This window comes from Eleutherodactylus coqui, chromosome 7, assembly GCF_035609145.1.
Source record: "Eleutherodactylus coqui strain aEleCoq1 chromosome 7, aEleCoq1.hap1, whole genome shotgun sequence".
Classification (NCBI taxonomy): Eukaryota; Metazoa; Chordata; class Amphibia; order Anura; family Eleutherodactylidae; genus Eleutherodactylus; species Eleutherodactylus coqui.
The window spans coordinates 196,343,656-196,361,157 of record NC_089843.1 but is presented as its reverse complement, the minus strand read 5'-3'; the positions used below and the strand labels follow the sequence as shown (position 1 = coordinate 196,361,157).

The 17,502-nt window shown below is 44.0% G+C and overlaps 1 protein-coding gene across 3 annotated transcripts in view; it reads left to right on the top strand.

Annotated features, from left to right (window-relative positions):
- APTX (aprataxin) overlaps nt 1-17,502 on the top strand; it is a 32,649-nt gene that overhangs the window by 7,221 nt on the left and 7,926 nt on the right. For all 3 annotated transcript variants that reach the window (XM_066574223.1, XM_066574222.1, XM_066574221.1), the window contains exons 2-6: nt 1,327-1,463; nt 7,791-7,837; nt 11,988-12,290; nt 13,442-13,504; nt 15,483-15,709. In XM_066574223.1, coding sequence (XP_066430320.1) covers nt 1,334-1,463; nt 7,791-7,837; nt 11,988-12,290; nt 13,442-13,504; nt 15,483-15,709 — 770 coding nt within the window. In that variant the 5' untranslated portion in view covers nt 1,327-1,333. The remainder of the gene's footprint in view (nt 1-1,326; nt 1,464-7,790; nt 7,838-11,987; nt 12,291-13,441; nt 13,505-15,482; nt 15,710-17,502) is intronic.

The following is a 17,502-nucleotide window of genomic DNA, read 5'->3' as shown; positions in this document are numbered from 1 at the left end:
GCAGAAGCTTAACCCTGTAATGGCATCCCCCTCATCTACCAACTTGGTAAACCTTGTTGGGGTGTTGCAGTTCAGGACTAGCCTCCCTGGATCTCTTCCCTCTGTCCCCCAGCTAGCTGCTAGCTCATCCTGCTCTCCCAAACTACCATCCAACCCAGTTACCCAAGTGAGTGCCCGCTCAGTGAGCAGCAAACTCTTTGACATATTGGCTATGTATCTCAGTGTTACAAGCTGCTCATTTAGATCCAGGATCTCTCAAATGCACAACACACTCGCATCTCATACTGCAGTCGTCACCCTCGTACTGCTGCTCAAGGACCGCATACATGGCACACGATGTACACTGGACGGCATTCATGGAGCACATTCTAAATGGGGATCGTACAGATAGATAAAATAAAAAATCTATATATGCAAAAATTCAAATAGACAAACCCTAAATAAATACAAGTGATTCTTCCAAAGTCCCAGACTCCAGACTCCAAAGTCACTAATCGCAAGTCACACACTTAAGACACAGTACACTTAGACTACAACCACGCTCACTTGTGTTGATTTATATAGACCTTATCTGTAATACTTCTGCTCCTCCTCTGTTGGTTTTTCTTTACTAGATCAGTTTTCCAATGGGTCAAAAGTTTATATCTACTTTGTTAGTATCTATTGCCATTGTATTTTACCTGCTTAATCCTTAATCCCAGCGTTAAGGGCCATTTACACGGGGCGATTGGCACTCAAAATTGGTTCAAATGAATAAAATTGAGTGATAATCGTCCCGTGTAAACGCCAAAAAAAATTGTTTACTATCTATTCAGTTCTCGTTATCACTGACTTTCAGTCAGCATAAGAATCCTCGCCAGATCATGGGCTTATCGGTCCGTGTAAACGCTCAAAGCTCCAAATAGAGGGTGAAGTGCAGAGTGAGAGGCCCACGATCCAGCGGTGAAGTCTGTCAGTGTACACGCTCTGCATGAGCGCGGACGACCCTAGTGGTGACGTTCACACTCTTGCGGTAGACTGTCGTCCCGTCTAAATAGAACATTGGGGCTCAGTTCAGGGTTTCCGTCTCGTTAGCTTATTGCAGATTTACTCTCATAGTTTATATCCTATTTATGTGATTATCCCATCAGTCGATGATAACTGGGATGTTCAAGCAGTCGCTACGTTTTGTTTTTTTTTCAATTGACTTCAACTGAAGACGTTTTTAGAACCGCTCTGTCTCTAAAACACGGACAAAGGTTGGCGGTTGTTTTTGACGTGCGGAAAGCCTCGCCGTGCCGCCTGGTGTTCATTTACTCTTTCTCAAATTTTTTGTTTTGTTTTTAGGGTCACAATGCTTGATTGTTGGTTAGTAAGTAAAGATAATCCGTGCTGCAGAATCCATCTGCCTCATGCTGAGTCGGTAACTATTGGGCGAGGGCCGGAGACACAAATAGTGGACAAAAAATGTTCCCGGCAGCAAGGTAATGTTATTGTTTTACGTGTTTGTGGCTATATTGACTACCTAAGGGCTTATTCACATGAGTGACATGCCTGCGCATGAATATGAAATCCATTCTTTTGCATGGACTGCAGTGCGTGAGCAGGGGTTTGTTTTCTTTCTTTCTTTTCCTTTTTCTTTTCTTTAAAGCGATACTCTGTCTTTCTATCTTGCCAGTGTGCGTTCTTACGCTGATGGAGGCGTTTTTCTGTCAAAAATGCCTTTCATGACGTCTGTGAAGTAGCGATCCTCCGGCGTGGCTTTTAGAGGGTCAGCAAGTATTTCCTTTTGGCATGCGATGTGTTTTACTGTCAGATTCTTTTTTTTCCTTTATCATCTTCCGTGACGCGGTGCGAGAAAATATTGCTCATTTATACGGCTCTGTTCAAAAGAATGCAGTTCATATTCGTGCAAAATTTGTGCGTTTCGCGAAGCACAAATCTTGCATGAGTTTCCCAGCCACGTGAAACTGGCCTGAGGCTTCATTCACACAAACGTATATCAGCCGCGCTTTCACGGCCGTCCGATATACGCTGCCCATCTCATGCATTGGTTTACAATGCATCAGTCCAGATGGGCGTATTCCCACGGCGTAAAAGTGCCTGGCCAGCCAAAGTAGCACATACAGTGCGCATTCCGGTCAGGCACTTTTTCGCCGGCCAGAAAAGGTAGTTCCTGTACTATCTTCTGGCTGGAATACTGTGGCGGCTCCCATCGACTCAATTGGAGCTGCCGGAGGTGGGAGTTGAGCAGTGTGACTGCTTAACTTCCATCCCCTTTCCTCCTCCTTGCTGGCTGTTTGCAATGGGATGGGGCGGGAGCTAGTTGCTAAGCTAAACTGCCTTCCCCCATTCAACAGTATCCCGGGCGCAGAGTATACTCGCCGCACCCAGGCTGTCTGAATGGGCGCACAAATTCAGAGAGATTTGTGCGCCCGTTTATGCGATTTTCGGTCGCACTGTGGCCGTGACACGGCCGACCGAAAATCGGCTACACTCATTTGAAAGAGTCCTGAGGCTGCTATTACACAAGTGTTTCTCCAATGCAAAACGCAGGTGGAGGAACACTGATTACAGTCGGCACCTGGACTCATCCTATTGAATGAAGTGATGCTTTTAGGTGTCAGCGAAATCGGCATTTACCATTACGTCCATCCTGACAGCATACATACATGGAGGTTGCCCTCTTGACCTCGTTGAGACAGGAAGGGGAGACTTCACAAGGCCACCTCCCACCACCATTCTCCAGTGTTCTTCCTGTCCCAACGGAACACGAGAGAGTTCCCATGTGTGCCGGAGGATGGAAGAGCCCTGCTGTGTGAAACTCGCTAGGATTCGGCGGTGAACTGTACTGGAAAACAGAGGCAGTCTCAGGATCGCCGCCCCCTGCAAATGCTGCTGCATCCCTGCAGAAGAGGACCCAGACTGAGCGCTCCCGCAGGACATCATGCTCAGTCCGGATTCCTGCTTAGGAGGACCGGAGACGGTCTTGGGATCGTTGCCCCTCTGCAAATGCTTTGCATCCCTCCGGAGCGGCCAGCATCTAGGCCCGACGTGGGGAATTGAGCGGAGTAATGATGTGAGGCGCCCCACCCCCAACGTGATGATGTCAGAAGCTCAGTGATGTCTGAAGGTTTTCGGTTGGCGCCTGGTGGCGCCAAATTCAAACTTACAATGACATTTGGATCCCCTAGAGCTCACCCTGTGGGCTACAAGCTCTGGATCACCTCCCTAAAGTCCAGACCAGTAGAAGGCATGGACAGCATGGAAGGTGACAGGGCAAACCCACCAACTGTGAGTAGTCCACTTGGATAAACAAATAACAGTGATAGCTCTATTCTGGGTATAATGGCTTCTCCTACATTCTTTCAGGTGGAAGCATCTAAACAAAAATTGGAGAGCAAAAAGAGAATTAAGAGATGTGCACTATGTACTAGCAAGTTAGATGGCAGTTGAAAAAAACGTATTTGCGTGGTATGTACAGCAAAAATCATAAAAGAGGAACAGTCCCTAGTGGACGGCCTCCGCCAGATGGTAAGGGAGGAGGTACAGGCTATAAGAGCCCAAACCAATCTCCCATCCCCAGCCTGGACCTTCTAGGCCAGCAAAAAGGGCTCAAACACAGATCCACTTATCATCCACATCTGAGCCATCAGAGATGGCTTATTCTGAAGGAGAAATCTCCAAATCGACAGCACCCATAATTGTGGATGAAGATAGTAAAATGTTTTACTTCTCAAATCAGGATCTGGAGGAACTGATAGCAGCAGTTCGCAACATGATAGAAGTGGCGGATATACAACAACCTAGATCTGTCCAAGATGAGATGTTGGGGGTCTGAGGTCTCGGCGCAGGAAATGCTTCCCTGTAAGTTAGCTCATATCAGAAGAATGGGAAAAAGCCGAGAAAGCATTATCTATGTCTAGAGAATTTAAAGACAGACTTTTGTTCGCACCTGATGACACAAAATTATGGAACGAAGTACCAAATGTGGACATTCAGGTGCCAAAATGAATTAGGAAAACCTCTCTACCTTTTGAAGATGCATCGCAACCAAAGGAGCTTACGGATAGAAAAGTAGATAGTCTCCTGAAAAGAGCGTGGGAAACTACAGCAAACCTAATAGTTGCTAATATAGCGGCCACATCTGTAGCACGATCCATGCACATATGGCTCTCGCAGTTAGTCACCTTTTAATACAAAAAACCTCTAGGAAGGAATTGGTACAGTGTATCCCATTACTCAGGAAGGCTACAGGATTCCTAGCTGATGCTTCAGCGGAGTCAGTGCGGTTTGCTGCTAGAAATGCAGTTTTGGGGAATTCCACCAGACGCGCTCTGTGGCTTAGAGTCTGGCCCCGAGATACTGCCTCTAAAAATAGGCTTTGCTCCATTCCATTCCGGGAGAATATGTTTTTGGTCCAGTATTAGACAAAATCCTGGAAAAGGCGGGAGATAAAAAAAAATGAGGATTCCCAACAGATTACGCTCCTAAAAGCAGTTCGGCCTTTCACAGACAGTCGTTTCAGTTTAAACACCAGAGAGGCAAGGGCAAGACAGGCAGCTGGTCCTATCCAAAAGGAGGCAAGAGTAAGAATCCCCTCTTTCCCCCTAGATCCGAATGTAAGTTAAAATACAGGTCTGATGGGGGGGAAGGTTATCTCAATTTGCAGGGAGATTGTCCCAGATTTCTGGCAATCCCTGGATTCTGGAGATTAGAATATCGGGGTACAAACTTGAGTTTTCATCCCTCCTTCCTTAGAAAATATTTGTTTACCCCAAATCAGACACCTCTTCTTCAAGCAAGATTGGAGGAGGGGGTTAAAAACTTACTACAGATGGGATCTATTATCCCAGTTCCTTCAATGGAACGCAGTTTTGGTTTTTATTTGACTTTGTTTTTGGTGCCAAAACCCAATGGTTCTTTTAGAACTATACTTTAGTTTAAAATCCCTTAATGAATATATCTCTAATCGTCAGTTTAAAATGGAAACTATTAACTCCACAATTCCCTTGATTACACAGTCAAACGTCGTGTACAGTAGGTTTACAGTTTACAGTAGGACGCCTACTGTCACATTCCAGTTAGAATGGGCTTCAAAATTCTCTATTTTCAATTTATCTGTCTGCCTTTTGGTATCTTGACCGCTCCGAGAGTTTTTTCCAAAATCATGATTGATCCAATTGGGTTCCTCTGGTCTTTAAACATGGATGTGTTCCAGGTTTTGACGTCTCAGTGGGGAATCTCCCAAGTTGACCTGTTTGCAGGAAAAACAAACACAAAATGTCGCAAATTCTTTTCCCTGAACCCCAAGGACAATCCACTGGCCTTGGACGCTCTGTCCCAGGAATGGGGTATGGATCTGGCATATGCCTTTTCTCCTTTCTATTAATAGTTCGGGTCCTTCAGAAGATCCGGAACCATCGGACCAGGGCTATTTTCATAGCCCCAGCATGGCCAAAAAGACCTTGGTTTCCATTGTTGATCTCATTTGGCGTTACATATGCCAATTACGATACAACTCAGACAGGACCTTCTGTCCCAAGGTCCGGTCTTCTGCCAGGAAATGCATCGGTTGAAACTGACGGTTTGGCTCCTGAACATCGCAGGTTGAGGGATCAAGGACTTCCGTCTATGGTAATAAAGAAACTCTTAAAAAGCCGTACAGAATCTACCTCTATGATATACTTGAGGGTTTAGAGGAAATTCACCCATTGGTGCAGTCCCGATATTCCAGATCTAGATAATCCTAATCTAGCAAAGATCTTAGAGTTTCCACAGGAAGGTCTAGATAAGGGTCTTAGCCCTAGAATCATGCGAGTACAAGTAGCAGCTCTTAGTTCTGTGTTCGATGTCGAACTAAGCGAGAATAGATGGATACGCCGATTTCTACAGGGAGCAGATCGGCTTAAACCATTTGTAAAGAGATCAATTCCTGCTTGGCACCTCAATGTGGTCTTGGATGGTCTCTGCGAACCCCAATTCGAACCTATAACGTTAATACCGCTAAGCAACCTGTCTATTAAAGTAGCCTTCTTAACAGCCATTATGACTGCTAGAAGAATTGGTGAATTATGAGCTTTATCCTGCAGAGAACCATACGTAAAAATTCTGAATTTTTACGTAGAATAGTCTTTAGACTGGGTCCTTCTTTTCTTCCCAAGGTAGTGTCCAAATTCCATGTGGAACTAAAAATAATTCTACCTTTTTGTCAGAATTTCAGGAATGATAAAAAAAACAGTGTCTGCATAATTTAGATGCCAGACGGGCAGTCCTAACTTATTTACAAGTCTCACAGATTTTTAGGAAGTCAGCTAATCTATTCCTCTAGTTCCAGGGTAAAAATAAGGGGAATTCAGAGTCAAGAGATACCATTGCTGGTATACACAGATGGATAAAGTTTGGCAATTCAGGAAACCTATAAATCCAAAACTCTATTGGTTTCGGAAGGGATAAGACCCCCCCTCCACCTCCCCAATGAGGGCTCTCACCTCTTCATGGGCCGAACGTAGTGAAGCCTGAACAGAGCAAATTTGTAAGGCTCCAACATAGTCTAGTATCCACACCTCTTCCAAGCACTATCGCTTGGATCTCCACTCTGTGAGGGATCTGGCCTTTTGGCGGAAGGTCCTCCAGGCCGTGGTTCTTCCATGATGTGCCTGTAATAATTTGGTATTGCTTCCATGTGTGCTGTCAGGATAGATGTAATGGTAAAACTGGAATTATTCTTACTGTTAATTCCTTTTCCAGGAGTCCATCATGATGGCACATACATACCCACCTTGGTAAATTACTGTATATTGTGCATATAACGGTACGTTTGCTTTTTGAGCAACAATAAAAGATTGAGCCACATACCTGTTGTGATAATTTGAAGTCACTGGAGATGGATGGTGAGAGGTGGCCTTAAGAACTCTCCTCTTTCTGTCCCAACGAGCTCAGGCCGGGCAGCCTCCATGTGTGCCGTCAGGATGGACTCATGGAAAAGGAATTAACGGTAAGAATAATTCCAGTTTTCTCTGGCCTACATTTGGCAGTGGAGAAACGTGCAGTGTAGTAGCAATTTACGATCAGCCCTTACTTATAAGATAAAAAGTATTAACTAACGATCTATTCGGTTTCCGACGGCTAAAAATGTTTTAATGGTTCTGCGCTATAAATGAACTCTGTCTCTAAAGATCGGTGTAACAAGTCAAGTTTGATACACGACTATTTGGTGTTCTAATCTGATACTCCCTCTGCTGGATACTGTGTCTTCAGAGATGGAGTATTTCTTAGTGCAGTTGACTAGATGTTTTAGGGGTTGGGTAATTGAATTGCATATATTTCTTTTTTCTCCCTGGCATTACATATAAAGGGGTTTAACAAAAAGTACACCAGGGTGCAAAAAATAGCCATTACTCGCTCCCTAGTAATTTCTCCAGTGCAACACCGCTGATCTGGTCTCCTCCTTAGCATTCCACGCTGACACGCGAAGCAATGACGTCCGAATATCACTCGTGATCGCTGAGGCTAGCGATTGGCTGCAGCGGTCATGGGAATGATGAATGTGACATCATTGCTTCAGGAATCAATGGAGACCAGAATCGGCTGTTCCGCTGCTGAACTGGCACTGAAACTCTCGGTGCTGTTGAGAAACACATCTGTTGTATAGAAGGCATACAAAAAACTTTGTTTTATTCCACATATGCTTTTAGTGTAGAAGGCTGTTTTTTGTTTTTTTTCTGTTGGATGGGTTCACAACGCACAAAAGCCAGAACACTGATTGTTACAATATTTCATGCTTCTAAACAAACTTTTTATTGTTGCAGTGCAATTGATGTCCGATTGCAACAAAGGATATGTGAAGGTCAGACAGGTATGTATTTCATATCGGGAATTATGGGTGTAAAGGAGAATGCCTCCGTATGTCACAAGTTATGAGAATCATTCGGATTTCAAAAAGTGAACATTCATCTAAGCGTTAACGGCTTGGTTTTTGTTGGGAATTCTACATGTCTGATAGGTGCAGTACTGTCATAATATGAATGCAAGCTGTTTTGGTTGCTAGAAGCCTTAAATGTTGTCACGTAGCAAGACGAGATGTGACCTCCATTAACAAAAGATGAGTTATAGTTAATAAGTGTTGATTCTTAATAGGGATAAAATGTTTTTTGTTTTTGCCATCCATGTCAACAATCAATATTTTGAACATCAACAGCTTTTTGGATGAAATAATGAATTTAAATTGTATTCTCTAGTGCAGGGCTGCACAACTTTTTCTGGTCTGAGGGCCACATTACCATTCTGAAACACTTCCAACAGCCACATGGGTAATCCTAAGTATAGGCCATAATAAATCAAAATTACTTCCACTGTAAGGACTCACATCTATTGGGAGATTGGGGGGAAGCTGACCCCCAATCAGCGCTCTAAAGAAGAGGAGACAATGAACATGGCTCTCTCCATGGTAGATAATGGATATCGAGGTAACAGCTTGGCATTTCATAAGTTCTATACTACAATGTAGAAAGATGAACACATATACGATGTCTAACTCGCATACCCAAGGGAAGGAAGACCTGATAAAACTCAGACCTCAAGGTTGGATTTCAGAAAGGCAGATTTTAATGAACTCAGAAAGAATCCGATGGCTGGATGTTCTTAAGGACAGAAATGTCCAAGAAGGTTGGGAAATATTGCAAAATGAGATTCTTAAATTACAATCGTTAACAATCCCTAAAAGAAGAAAGAATGGGAAGCATTTAAAGAGATCAGGATGGATGAACACAGAACTTGCACACATGTTAAAAAGGAAGAAAAATATGTTTAGCAAATGGAAAGAGGGGGGATATCTAAAGAAGAATATAATGTGGTCTGCAGAAACTTTAGGGCAAGTGTCAGAAAAGCTAAAGCTAATAATGAATTGAGGCTTGCAACAGAGGCCAAAAGCAGTGAAAAAGGATTCTGGGGGTATGTCAAAAGAAAAGTCAAAGATGCTATTGGATGCTTACAAGATGAAAATGGTGAATTGGTTAAGAATGATGTTGAGAAGGACGAACTTTTAAATTCCTATTTTGTATCTGTTTTCTCTCAGAAAGTAGATGGAACATTAATTGATCTTCCCTGTGCTATTGGGGCAATAAAAGAATCCAGGCTATTTATAAGCAGAGAGATGGTGAGGGAACACTTAGCTAACTTAAATGAATTTAAGTCTGAAGGTCCAGATGAATTACATCCTAGGATACTAAAGGAAGCAGCGGAGGTAACTGTGGAATCACTCACCATAATCTTTGAAAATTCCTGGAGAACAGGAGAAGTCCCAGAAGATTGGAAAAAATCTTCAAAAAAAAAAAAAGGAAGAAGGTGTATTCAGGAAACTACAGGCCTGTGAGTCTGACTTTTATACTGGGAAAGATCTTTGGACAAATTATTTAACAGCATGTATGCAAGTACTTGGATAAAAATGGAGTAATTAACCAGAGCCAGCATGGGTTTGTAACAAGCAAGTCATGCCAGACTAATCTAATTTCCTTCTATGGCAGAATCGCCGACCTGGGTTGATCAGGGAAATGCTGTGGATATAGTATATCTTGACTTTAGTAAAGCATTTGACAAAGTATCTCATACCATACATATTGAAAAAAATGATCAAATATGGAATTGGCAAGGCAACTGTTAGGTGAATTCACAACTGACTGAGTGATCGTACTCAAAAAGTGGTCATAAATGGCTGCACATCCAAGTGGAAGAATGTATCAAGTGGGGTACCACAAGGCTCTGTTCTAGGCCCAGTGTTGTTCAACATTTTTATAAATGATTTGGAGGGAATTGATGGGAAACTGATCAAATTTGCCAACGACACAAAGCTAGAAGGGATAGCTAAAACTAGGGAGGAGAGAGTATTCAAAAAGATGTAGAAAAGTTTGAACAATGGGCAGCGACTAACAGGACGGTATTTAACAAGGAAAAATGCAAAGTCCTACATATGGGCAAGAAAAATTAAAAAAAAGCACATACAGAATGGAAGGAACTGGGCTAAGCAGCAGCACATGTGAAAAAGACTTGGGTATACTAATAGATCATAGACTGAACATGAGTCAACAATGTGATGCAGAAGCCAAAAGGGCAAACCCAATTCTGGGATTTATTAGGGGAAGCATAGACTCTAGATCACGTGAGGTAATTATCCCCCTCTACTCTTCCTTAGTCAGACCTCATCTGGAATGCTGCGTCCAGTTTTGGGCACCCCACTTTAAAAAAGACATACTGGAGCAAGTTCAGAGAAGAGTTACCAAGATGGTGTTCGGTCTACAAATCATGTCCTATGAGGAACAGTTAAAGGATCTGGGAATGTTTAGCTTGCAGAAAAGAAGTGTGAGAGGAGACTTAATAGCGGTCTACAAATATCTGAAGGGCTGTCACACTGCAGAGGGATCAGCCCTATTCTCATCTGCACAAGGAAAGACTAGAAGCAATGGATGAATCTGAAAGGGAGGAGACAAAGTTTTTTTTTTTTTCTAATATGTAATTTGTGACAGTGAGGGTGATCAATGAGAGGGGACAGGTTGCCATGGGAGGTGAGGAGTTCTCCTTCAATGGAAGTGTTCAGTGGCTGGACAGACATCTGTCTGGGTTTATTTAGTGATCCTGCATTGATCAGGGGATTGAACCAGGTGACCCTCGAGGTCTCTTCCAACTCTACCATCCTATGATTTCATGAGCCAAACGGGTCAAGAGACTCTTTTCTCCTTATATATAGGGGACCCAGACATGGCTACACAGTGTACCCTTAGTACTTGCCTGTTCCTATTGCCCTGCTATGTGCCGCTTCTCTTCACCCTGACACGGAGCAGCCACACATAGATATTACGGTCTCCGGACAATTGGCGGCTGCACAGAATGACACTGAGGTCCGCATGTTATGTCCCCCTGCTCTAGAGAATTGTCCAGCAGTGCGGTGATTAACACAAGGTGGAGGCATCCCTGTAGTGATTGGATAGAGAAATTACCCTGGCTGTGGCCTTCAGGAGAGATTAACCCTTTAGTGACCAAGCTCTTTTTATTTTTTTCAACTTTATTTTTTCAATTCTCCGCTTCTGCTCGCAATAACTTTTTTTTATTTTTTGACATAGTTGTGCAAGGGCTTTTTTTTTTTTTTTTTTTCTGGGACGTCCTGTAGTTTGCGTTGGTACCATTTTGGAATACTTAAGACTTTTTGATTGATTCTTAGCTTTTTTTTTTTTCTTGTAGACAAGGTGACCAAAAAAGCGCATTTCTGACGTTCTTTAACACACACAGCAATACCAAATATGTGTTTTTGTTTTATTATTTTATAATAAATATGGCAAAGGGATTTTTTTTTTTTTTAAATTTTAGCACTTTTTTGAATAATTAGCAAGACTTTATTGATGTTGTTTTTCCTTTATTTTTTCTTTTCCAGTCCCCAGATGGGGGTACGAACTTGCTATAGTTCGATCGCTCCAGCAGTATGATGTAATACTGCGATTGGGCAGGCAGTCTATCAAGTCACCCCACGGGGATAGCTTGATAGGCATTCTGCCATGACAGCACTGGGGCCTTTCAGAAGGTCCATGGCTGCTGTGACACCCACACATCTTCCTGCGATCTCACTGCGGGGGGCCATACAAGAGCCCTGAACATCGGTCAGGAGATTTAAATGCCGCTCTCAGAATTGACAGCGGCATGTAAAGGATTACCAGCCCCGATGACCTGCGTGACTCGTCGGAGCTGTTGCCGTCGGCTGTCAGCTGTAAGAAACAGCTGACACCTGTGATGTATTGAGGGAGATCTGGACGTATGGAGGAAGGTAGCCGCACGATCTCCTTTCATACATGTCCTGAAATACCAGGACATAAGAACACTCTAGGACGGTCACTAAGGGGTTGAACAGCGGAGGGTGTATGCTGCCCAGCTGCCTTCTAGCTCCTACATAAAGCTGTCCGCAGTTCGGCAGTACTAAGTGCTGACAGACTCCCTTTAATTTTAAATAACTTCTTTTGTTGTAGACGGGAACGAACCCGAGTAGTGTTGAGTCGATGGATGTCGGTAAAGATCAAGAAGCCAAGCTGAAGCCGGGCCAAGTGTTATATATTGTAAATAGGCTGTATCCGTATGCAGTAGAGTTTGTTAAAGCAGCAGCCATCTCTAGAACAACAGATGTTCCAGAAACCACGAAAAGTGGAAGCAAGAGGAGCCACAAGAGTTCACAAGATGATCATTTGGAAATCTCCCCGAAATGTACAAAACTGGAATCTGAGGATATTCGGGACCAGACCAAAACTAAAGAGACGCCACCGCCTACGTCTGAGGTACGCGAACAGGCCGTGTGTAAAGAGCTGTTTCTGGAGGATAGCTGGGGGCGCCGCGTGCTGAGAGGGTACATTGGGGGATTTCTTCATAGCTGCCACAAACCCTATGATGGGACACCCCCACCCCACCACTTTGTTGTCCACTAGACAAGGTTTTCGTTATGTGGAGTACAGAATAGCGTCGTCGCCTGCGTTACTCTCCAAATATAACCAAAGAACATGGGAACCTTGTAAAACACCGTGGTGTCCGCTAATGCAGGGGAATGCTTGGGGGTTCCGTCACGGTGCTGTTTTTGGAAGCTGAAACAGAACCCCCTGAATTAGGTCTCACACAGATGAGTCGGGATTCTGCATGCAGGAGCCTGCAGCGGAACCCGGCTCTAAACGTGGCGGCGCAAAAATATTTCAATATGTATTGCGGATGGAACCAGCTGCTCGCCGCGGTAGATGCGCAGTGCATCATTTTCTTTCTAAACCTTTTTTTTCCCCCGCATCGCTGGGCGATGATGCGGGTAACCGCGACCGATCCGCAATGTCAATAGGCTGCAGGTCGGACAGCGAAATCCGCACATGTGGACTACAATTGTTTAGTTAACTGATAATCCAGGAGAGCTGCACGTTCTCTTAAGGCCGGCTTCACACCAATGGATTCCTATTGCTGAATCTGCGGTCGGTGTCCATAGCAAATCGCACGCATTGAAAGATATATACTTTCGCTTTTTCCTTCATGCTCATGGATACAAATTGCGTATTCTGCGAGCGGAAAAAAAAAATCACAGCATGATCTATTTTGCTGCGGGCGGCCCCCATTGAAGTCAGTGGAGGCAGTCTGATCTGCTGTCCATATGCAACTAATATTGCAGATGGTCCGCGGGTACCCGCGTCATCACCTAGCCAAGGCGCGAAAAATAGAAATATAAAATATATATATGTCCCGTGCATGACCGACAGTAGCGTCCACGGTCAGCCAAATTACAGATTTTGAAGGTACGCGGGGTCGCCGGCTGAAGTAAGAGCAGAAATCTACTGCGGGAACCCACACGTGGAATTCGACCCGGTTGTGTGCAGCCGGCCTAACAGAAGTGTGTTATTTGTTCTTCTGACATCTTTAGGTGTTTTGTGGTAACTTTTACTGTTTGTTAACTAAATAGGTTAAAGGCCAAGGACACTGGAGTCAAGGACTAAAGGCTTCTATGCAGGATCCCAACATGCAGGTGCCACTCATTTATATAGTAATGCTGTGAAGTAACTCCCTTAATGACGCAGCTCTTATTTCTTTTTTTTTTGTTTTGTTTTTTCCTCCCCACTTTAAAAAAAAATCATAACTTCTTTATCCATCCACATCGCTGTCTTGTGGCTTGTGTTTTGCGGGACAAGTTGTATTTTTCGATTGAACTGTGTAACGTACCATATGTTGTACTGAAAAACGTAAAAAAATTCTGAGTGCAAGGAAATGGTGTGTGAAAGGGTGGGGGTGGGGGGAGTGGAATTTCCGCGATCTTTGCGGGGAGGGTTTCTTGTTTCTACGGCGTACACACTGCAGCAAAAAAATGACATAACGTTCTTTTTCTATGGGTCAGTGAAATTACTGCAATACCAAATTTATACTGTTTGTGTGTGTGTGTGTTTTTGTTTTTTGTTGTGTTTTGCTATACTACATATAAAATATATTTGGGAAAAGATTTTCTGCCACCGTCTTCTTTTTTATTTTCTGACAACGTTCACAATGTGGGGTTAAGGATGCGTTAATTGGATAGATCGGACTTTTATGCACACAGCGATACCAAATATGTTCTACTATACAGACCTGAACCCCCATGACTTAACTGTACATCCTGAAGCAATACGGGGTTAAAACAACTTTCTTATTGCAGTGTTTTGGTTGGTATTTTGCATCTTTTGCAAACGAAACCTCAAGCTTTTTAGTTTCCACTCCTGATTTTGCAAAAGAATAACTGTAAAAGTAGTAGTTTAATTTGCACCGTGTGACAATAGCCAAAGGGTGGATTTCATTGGGTTGATCTGCACTTTAACTCCAGTCAAACTTTATGGGACTGAAGGAGACCGCTGAATACACTGCTGGTCAGTTTCCCTCATGCCTATATTGATTTCCGCTCCATTTACACTTCTCCACCCATTCCAATGACGGAAGGTCCCAGTGGTGATCAGCCATTTTTTAGCTACCTTGTAAAACCGCTTTAAGCCTTTATACTTGGATGCGTCTAATCACTTCCAACACTACATCTTACATAGCGCCTGAGGAAGGGCTTCCATGGATGATCTGCGCCCTAGTGTGCTCACATTAATGCGGATAGAATTGATGATTTCATATGTAAACAGAATACATGGAGAGGGCAGCTCCGGCACGCAAAGTTGGCATTACACACAAAAACCTTTATTCTAACACTTTAAAAAGCATGTGCACTAGCTGGAGACTCTTGTGCGTTTCAGCTCAAGTAGATGAGTCTTGACTAGAGATAAGCTCCATTGAAAACAATGGTCTGCCGGAACCCCTGAATTGTTTTTCATGGAAGGGCTTTACATATATATGTCGTGTGACAGCTGTGGTAGAGAATTGAAGAATTCCTCTGCTGCATCTGTCACAGATGTGGCAGGTGCGGCATCAGGGAATTCTTTTTACTGGCGGGGATGAAGGAAAAGTCCTGGTCACATATCTTGGACTCAAGCCTGGGACACTATTGGGTTTGCTCCACTCCTTTCCTTTCTTTCTCTCTTTCTTCTATTTTAAAGCTCACCTGTTTGAGTTGAAATGCGTAAGAGGTGTCCAGCAAGTGTGCATTTTTTTATTTATTTATTTTTTTAATTTTAAATGTTCGAAAAAAGTTTTTTCTTGGTTTAAATTTCAACTTCGAGTACTGGAGTCGCCCCCTTCAGGTCTTCTGTTTGCCTATGGCCAAGGGGGTAATTAGCTCCGAGCACCTACAAATGTGAGTAGTCTGGATAATGGTGACCTTTATCTGATTTCATATATGTATCCATTTCTTTATTAGTTTGTTATATTTGCTTAGTGTTATGGAGAAGGTCAGTATTGCTCATAATCGGAGATCCAACGATCGCACCTCAGTATCATTTATAATGGGGCTTTGTGCTCAGGATCTAACACTAGATGCGATGCAGTTGGCGTATACGCTGCCTTGTATTCATCCTGACACTTATTGTTCTATATCATAGGTTTTTAAAGATGACAAAGTTGTGGTCATTAAGGACAAATACCCTAAAGCGCGTTTCCATTGGCTGGTTCTACCATGGCAGTCTATCTCCAGCCTGAAGATGCTGCAGACAGAACACTTGGAGCTGCTGGAGCACATGCATGCCGTGGGGGAGAAGATTGCGCAGCAGCATTCAGTCCGTAGTAGAGCACCATTTAGACTGGGCTACCACGCTATTCCAAGCATGAGGTAAGAGTAATCCGCTGTAAATGATACTAGTGTGATTACTGACAGCGAACTTACGTACACAACTTCCATTGACATAGCTACATGAGGGCTCGTTATATGCAGTCGTGTTCTTCACTGGTACCTTATAATGTACTGCATAATTTACTGGAAAACTTTTGAAAATTTTTACGTGGAGTGGAATGAAGAAAAACCCACAATACCTCCATCTTTGTGGGTGAGGGGTTAGTTTCTACTGCATACATATTGCAGCAAACTTGACATTGGCCGCCTGCACACGGGCGGAAATCCCGCGGCGGTATTTCCGCCACTGAAAGTTTGCATAGGAGTGCATTACAATACGCACTCCTATGCAGACGGCCGCGGTTTGGCCGCGCAAAATCTCGCGCGGCAAACAAACCGCGACATGTCCTGTTTTTGTGCGGGGCACGCACTCACCTGGCCGCCGGCTCCGGTCTGTGCATGCGCCGGCTGCGCCGCAGCCGGCACATGAAAGAGCCGGGGCCGCCAGGCGCGGGTGAGTACGCGCTCGTCTCTGCAGGCTCTCAGGGTCGGGTCCCGCGGCGAGAATTCTCGCCGCCGGATCCGACCCCCTCGTGTGCAGGCGGCCATTAACTGTATTCTGCGGGTCAGTACTATTACGATACCAAATTAATATAGTTTTGCTGTACGCCTTTCAAAAAATAAAATATCCTAAATTACTGTATATTATATATTTTTTTCAGCCTTCTGCCACCATCTTCTGATTGCCATCACTTTTTTTTTCTTGGGAACGGCATGACCAAAAATACACAATTCTGTCAATTTGTTTTTCTGTTCCCGAGGCTCACCATGTAAAATAAATAATGGGTTTCTGTAATAATGTGTTACTTTTATAATATGGGAAAAGTGAGAGTGGGGGGGGGGGCAATAAACTTCATTATTATTTTGTTTCAATAATTAAAAACCTTAAAAATAAATATATAGTTTTTTTTTAGTCCTCACGGAGGACTTGAACATACGATTTGTTTGATCGCTCATACAGTATAATGTAATACCATAGTGGTGTATTATATTGCATTTTGACAGGCTGTCTAGGATGCCATGCTACAGGCACGCTTTCATAAGCATTTATTCATAGAAGTCTTGTGGGCCTCCAGAAGGCCTCTGGCTGCCATGGCATTTGAACGGCCATTTGAGACTCTTGAACAATGATCGAGGTATTTAGAGGGTTAACAGCCACGATCAGCGTTAGACACACGCCCACAACAGCCACGATCAGCGTTAGACACACGCCCACAACAGCCACGATCAGCGTTAGACACACGCCCACAACAGCCATGATCGGCGTTAGACACACGCCCACAACAGCCACGATCGGCGTTAGACACACGCCCACAACAGCCATGATCGGCGTTAGACACACGCCCACAACCGCCACCATCGGCGTTAGACACACGCCCACAACAGCCACCATCAGCGTTAGACACACGCCCACAACAGCCACCATCAGCGTTAGACACACGCCCACAACAGCCACCATCAGCGTTAGACACACGCCCACAACAGCCACCATCAGCGTTAGACACACGCCCACAACAGCCACCATCAGCGTTAGACACACGCCCACAACAGCCACCATCAGCGTTAGACACACGCCCACAACAGCCATGATCAACACTATCACAGACAGCCGACACTCTCCTTGTTTGGACCAGGACCAGCTCATGATCCCGCTCCATATAACAGCCCACCTCACCACCAGGACATAAATATACACTGTGTGATGTTCGGCTGCTTTCACACGGGTGATTTTG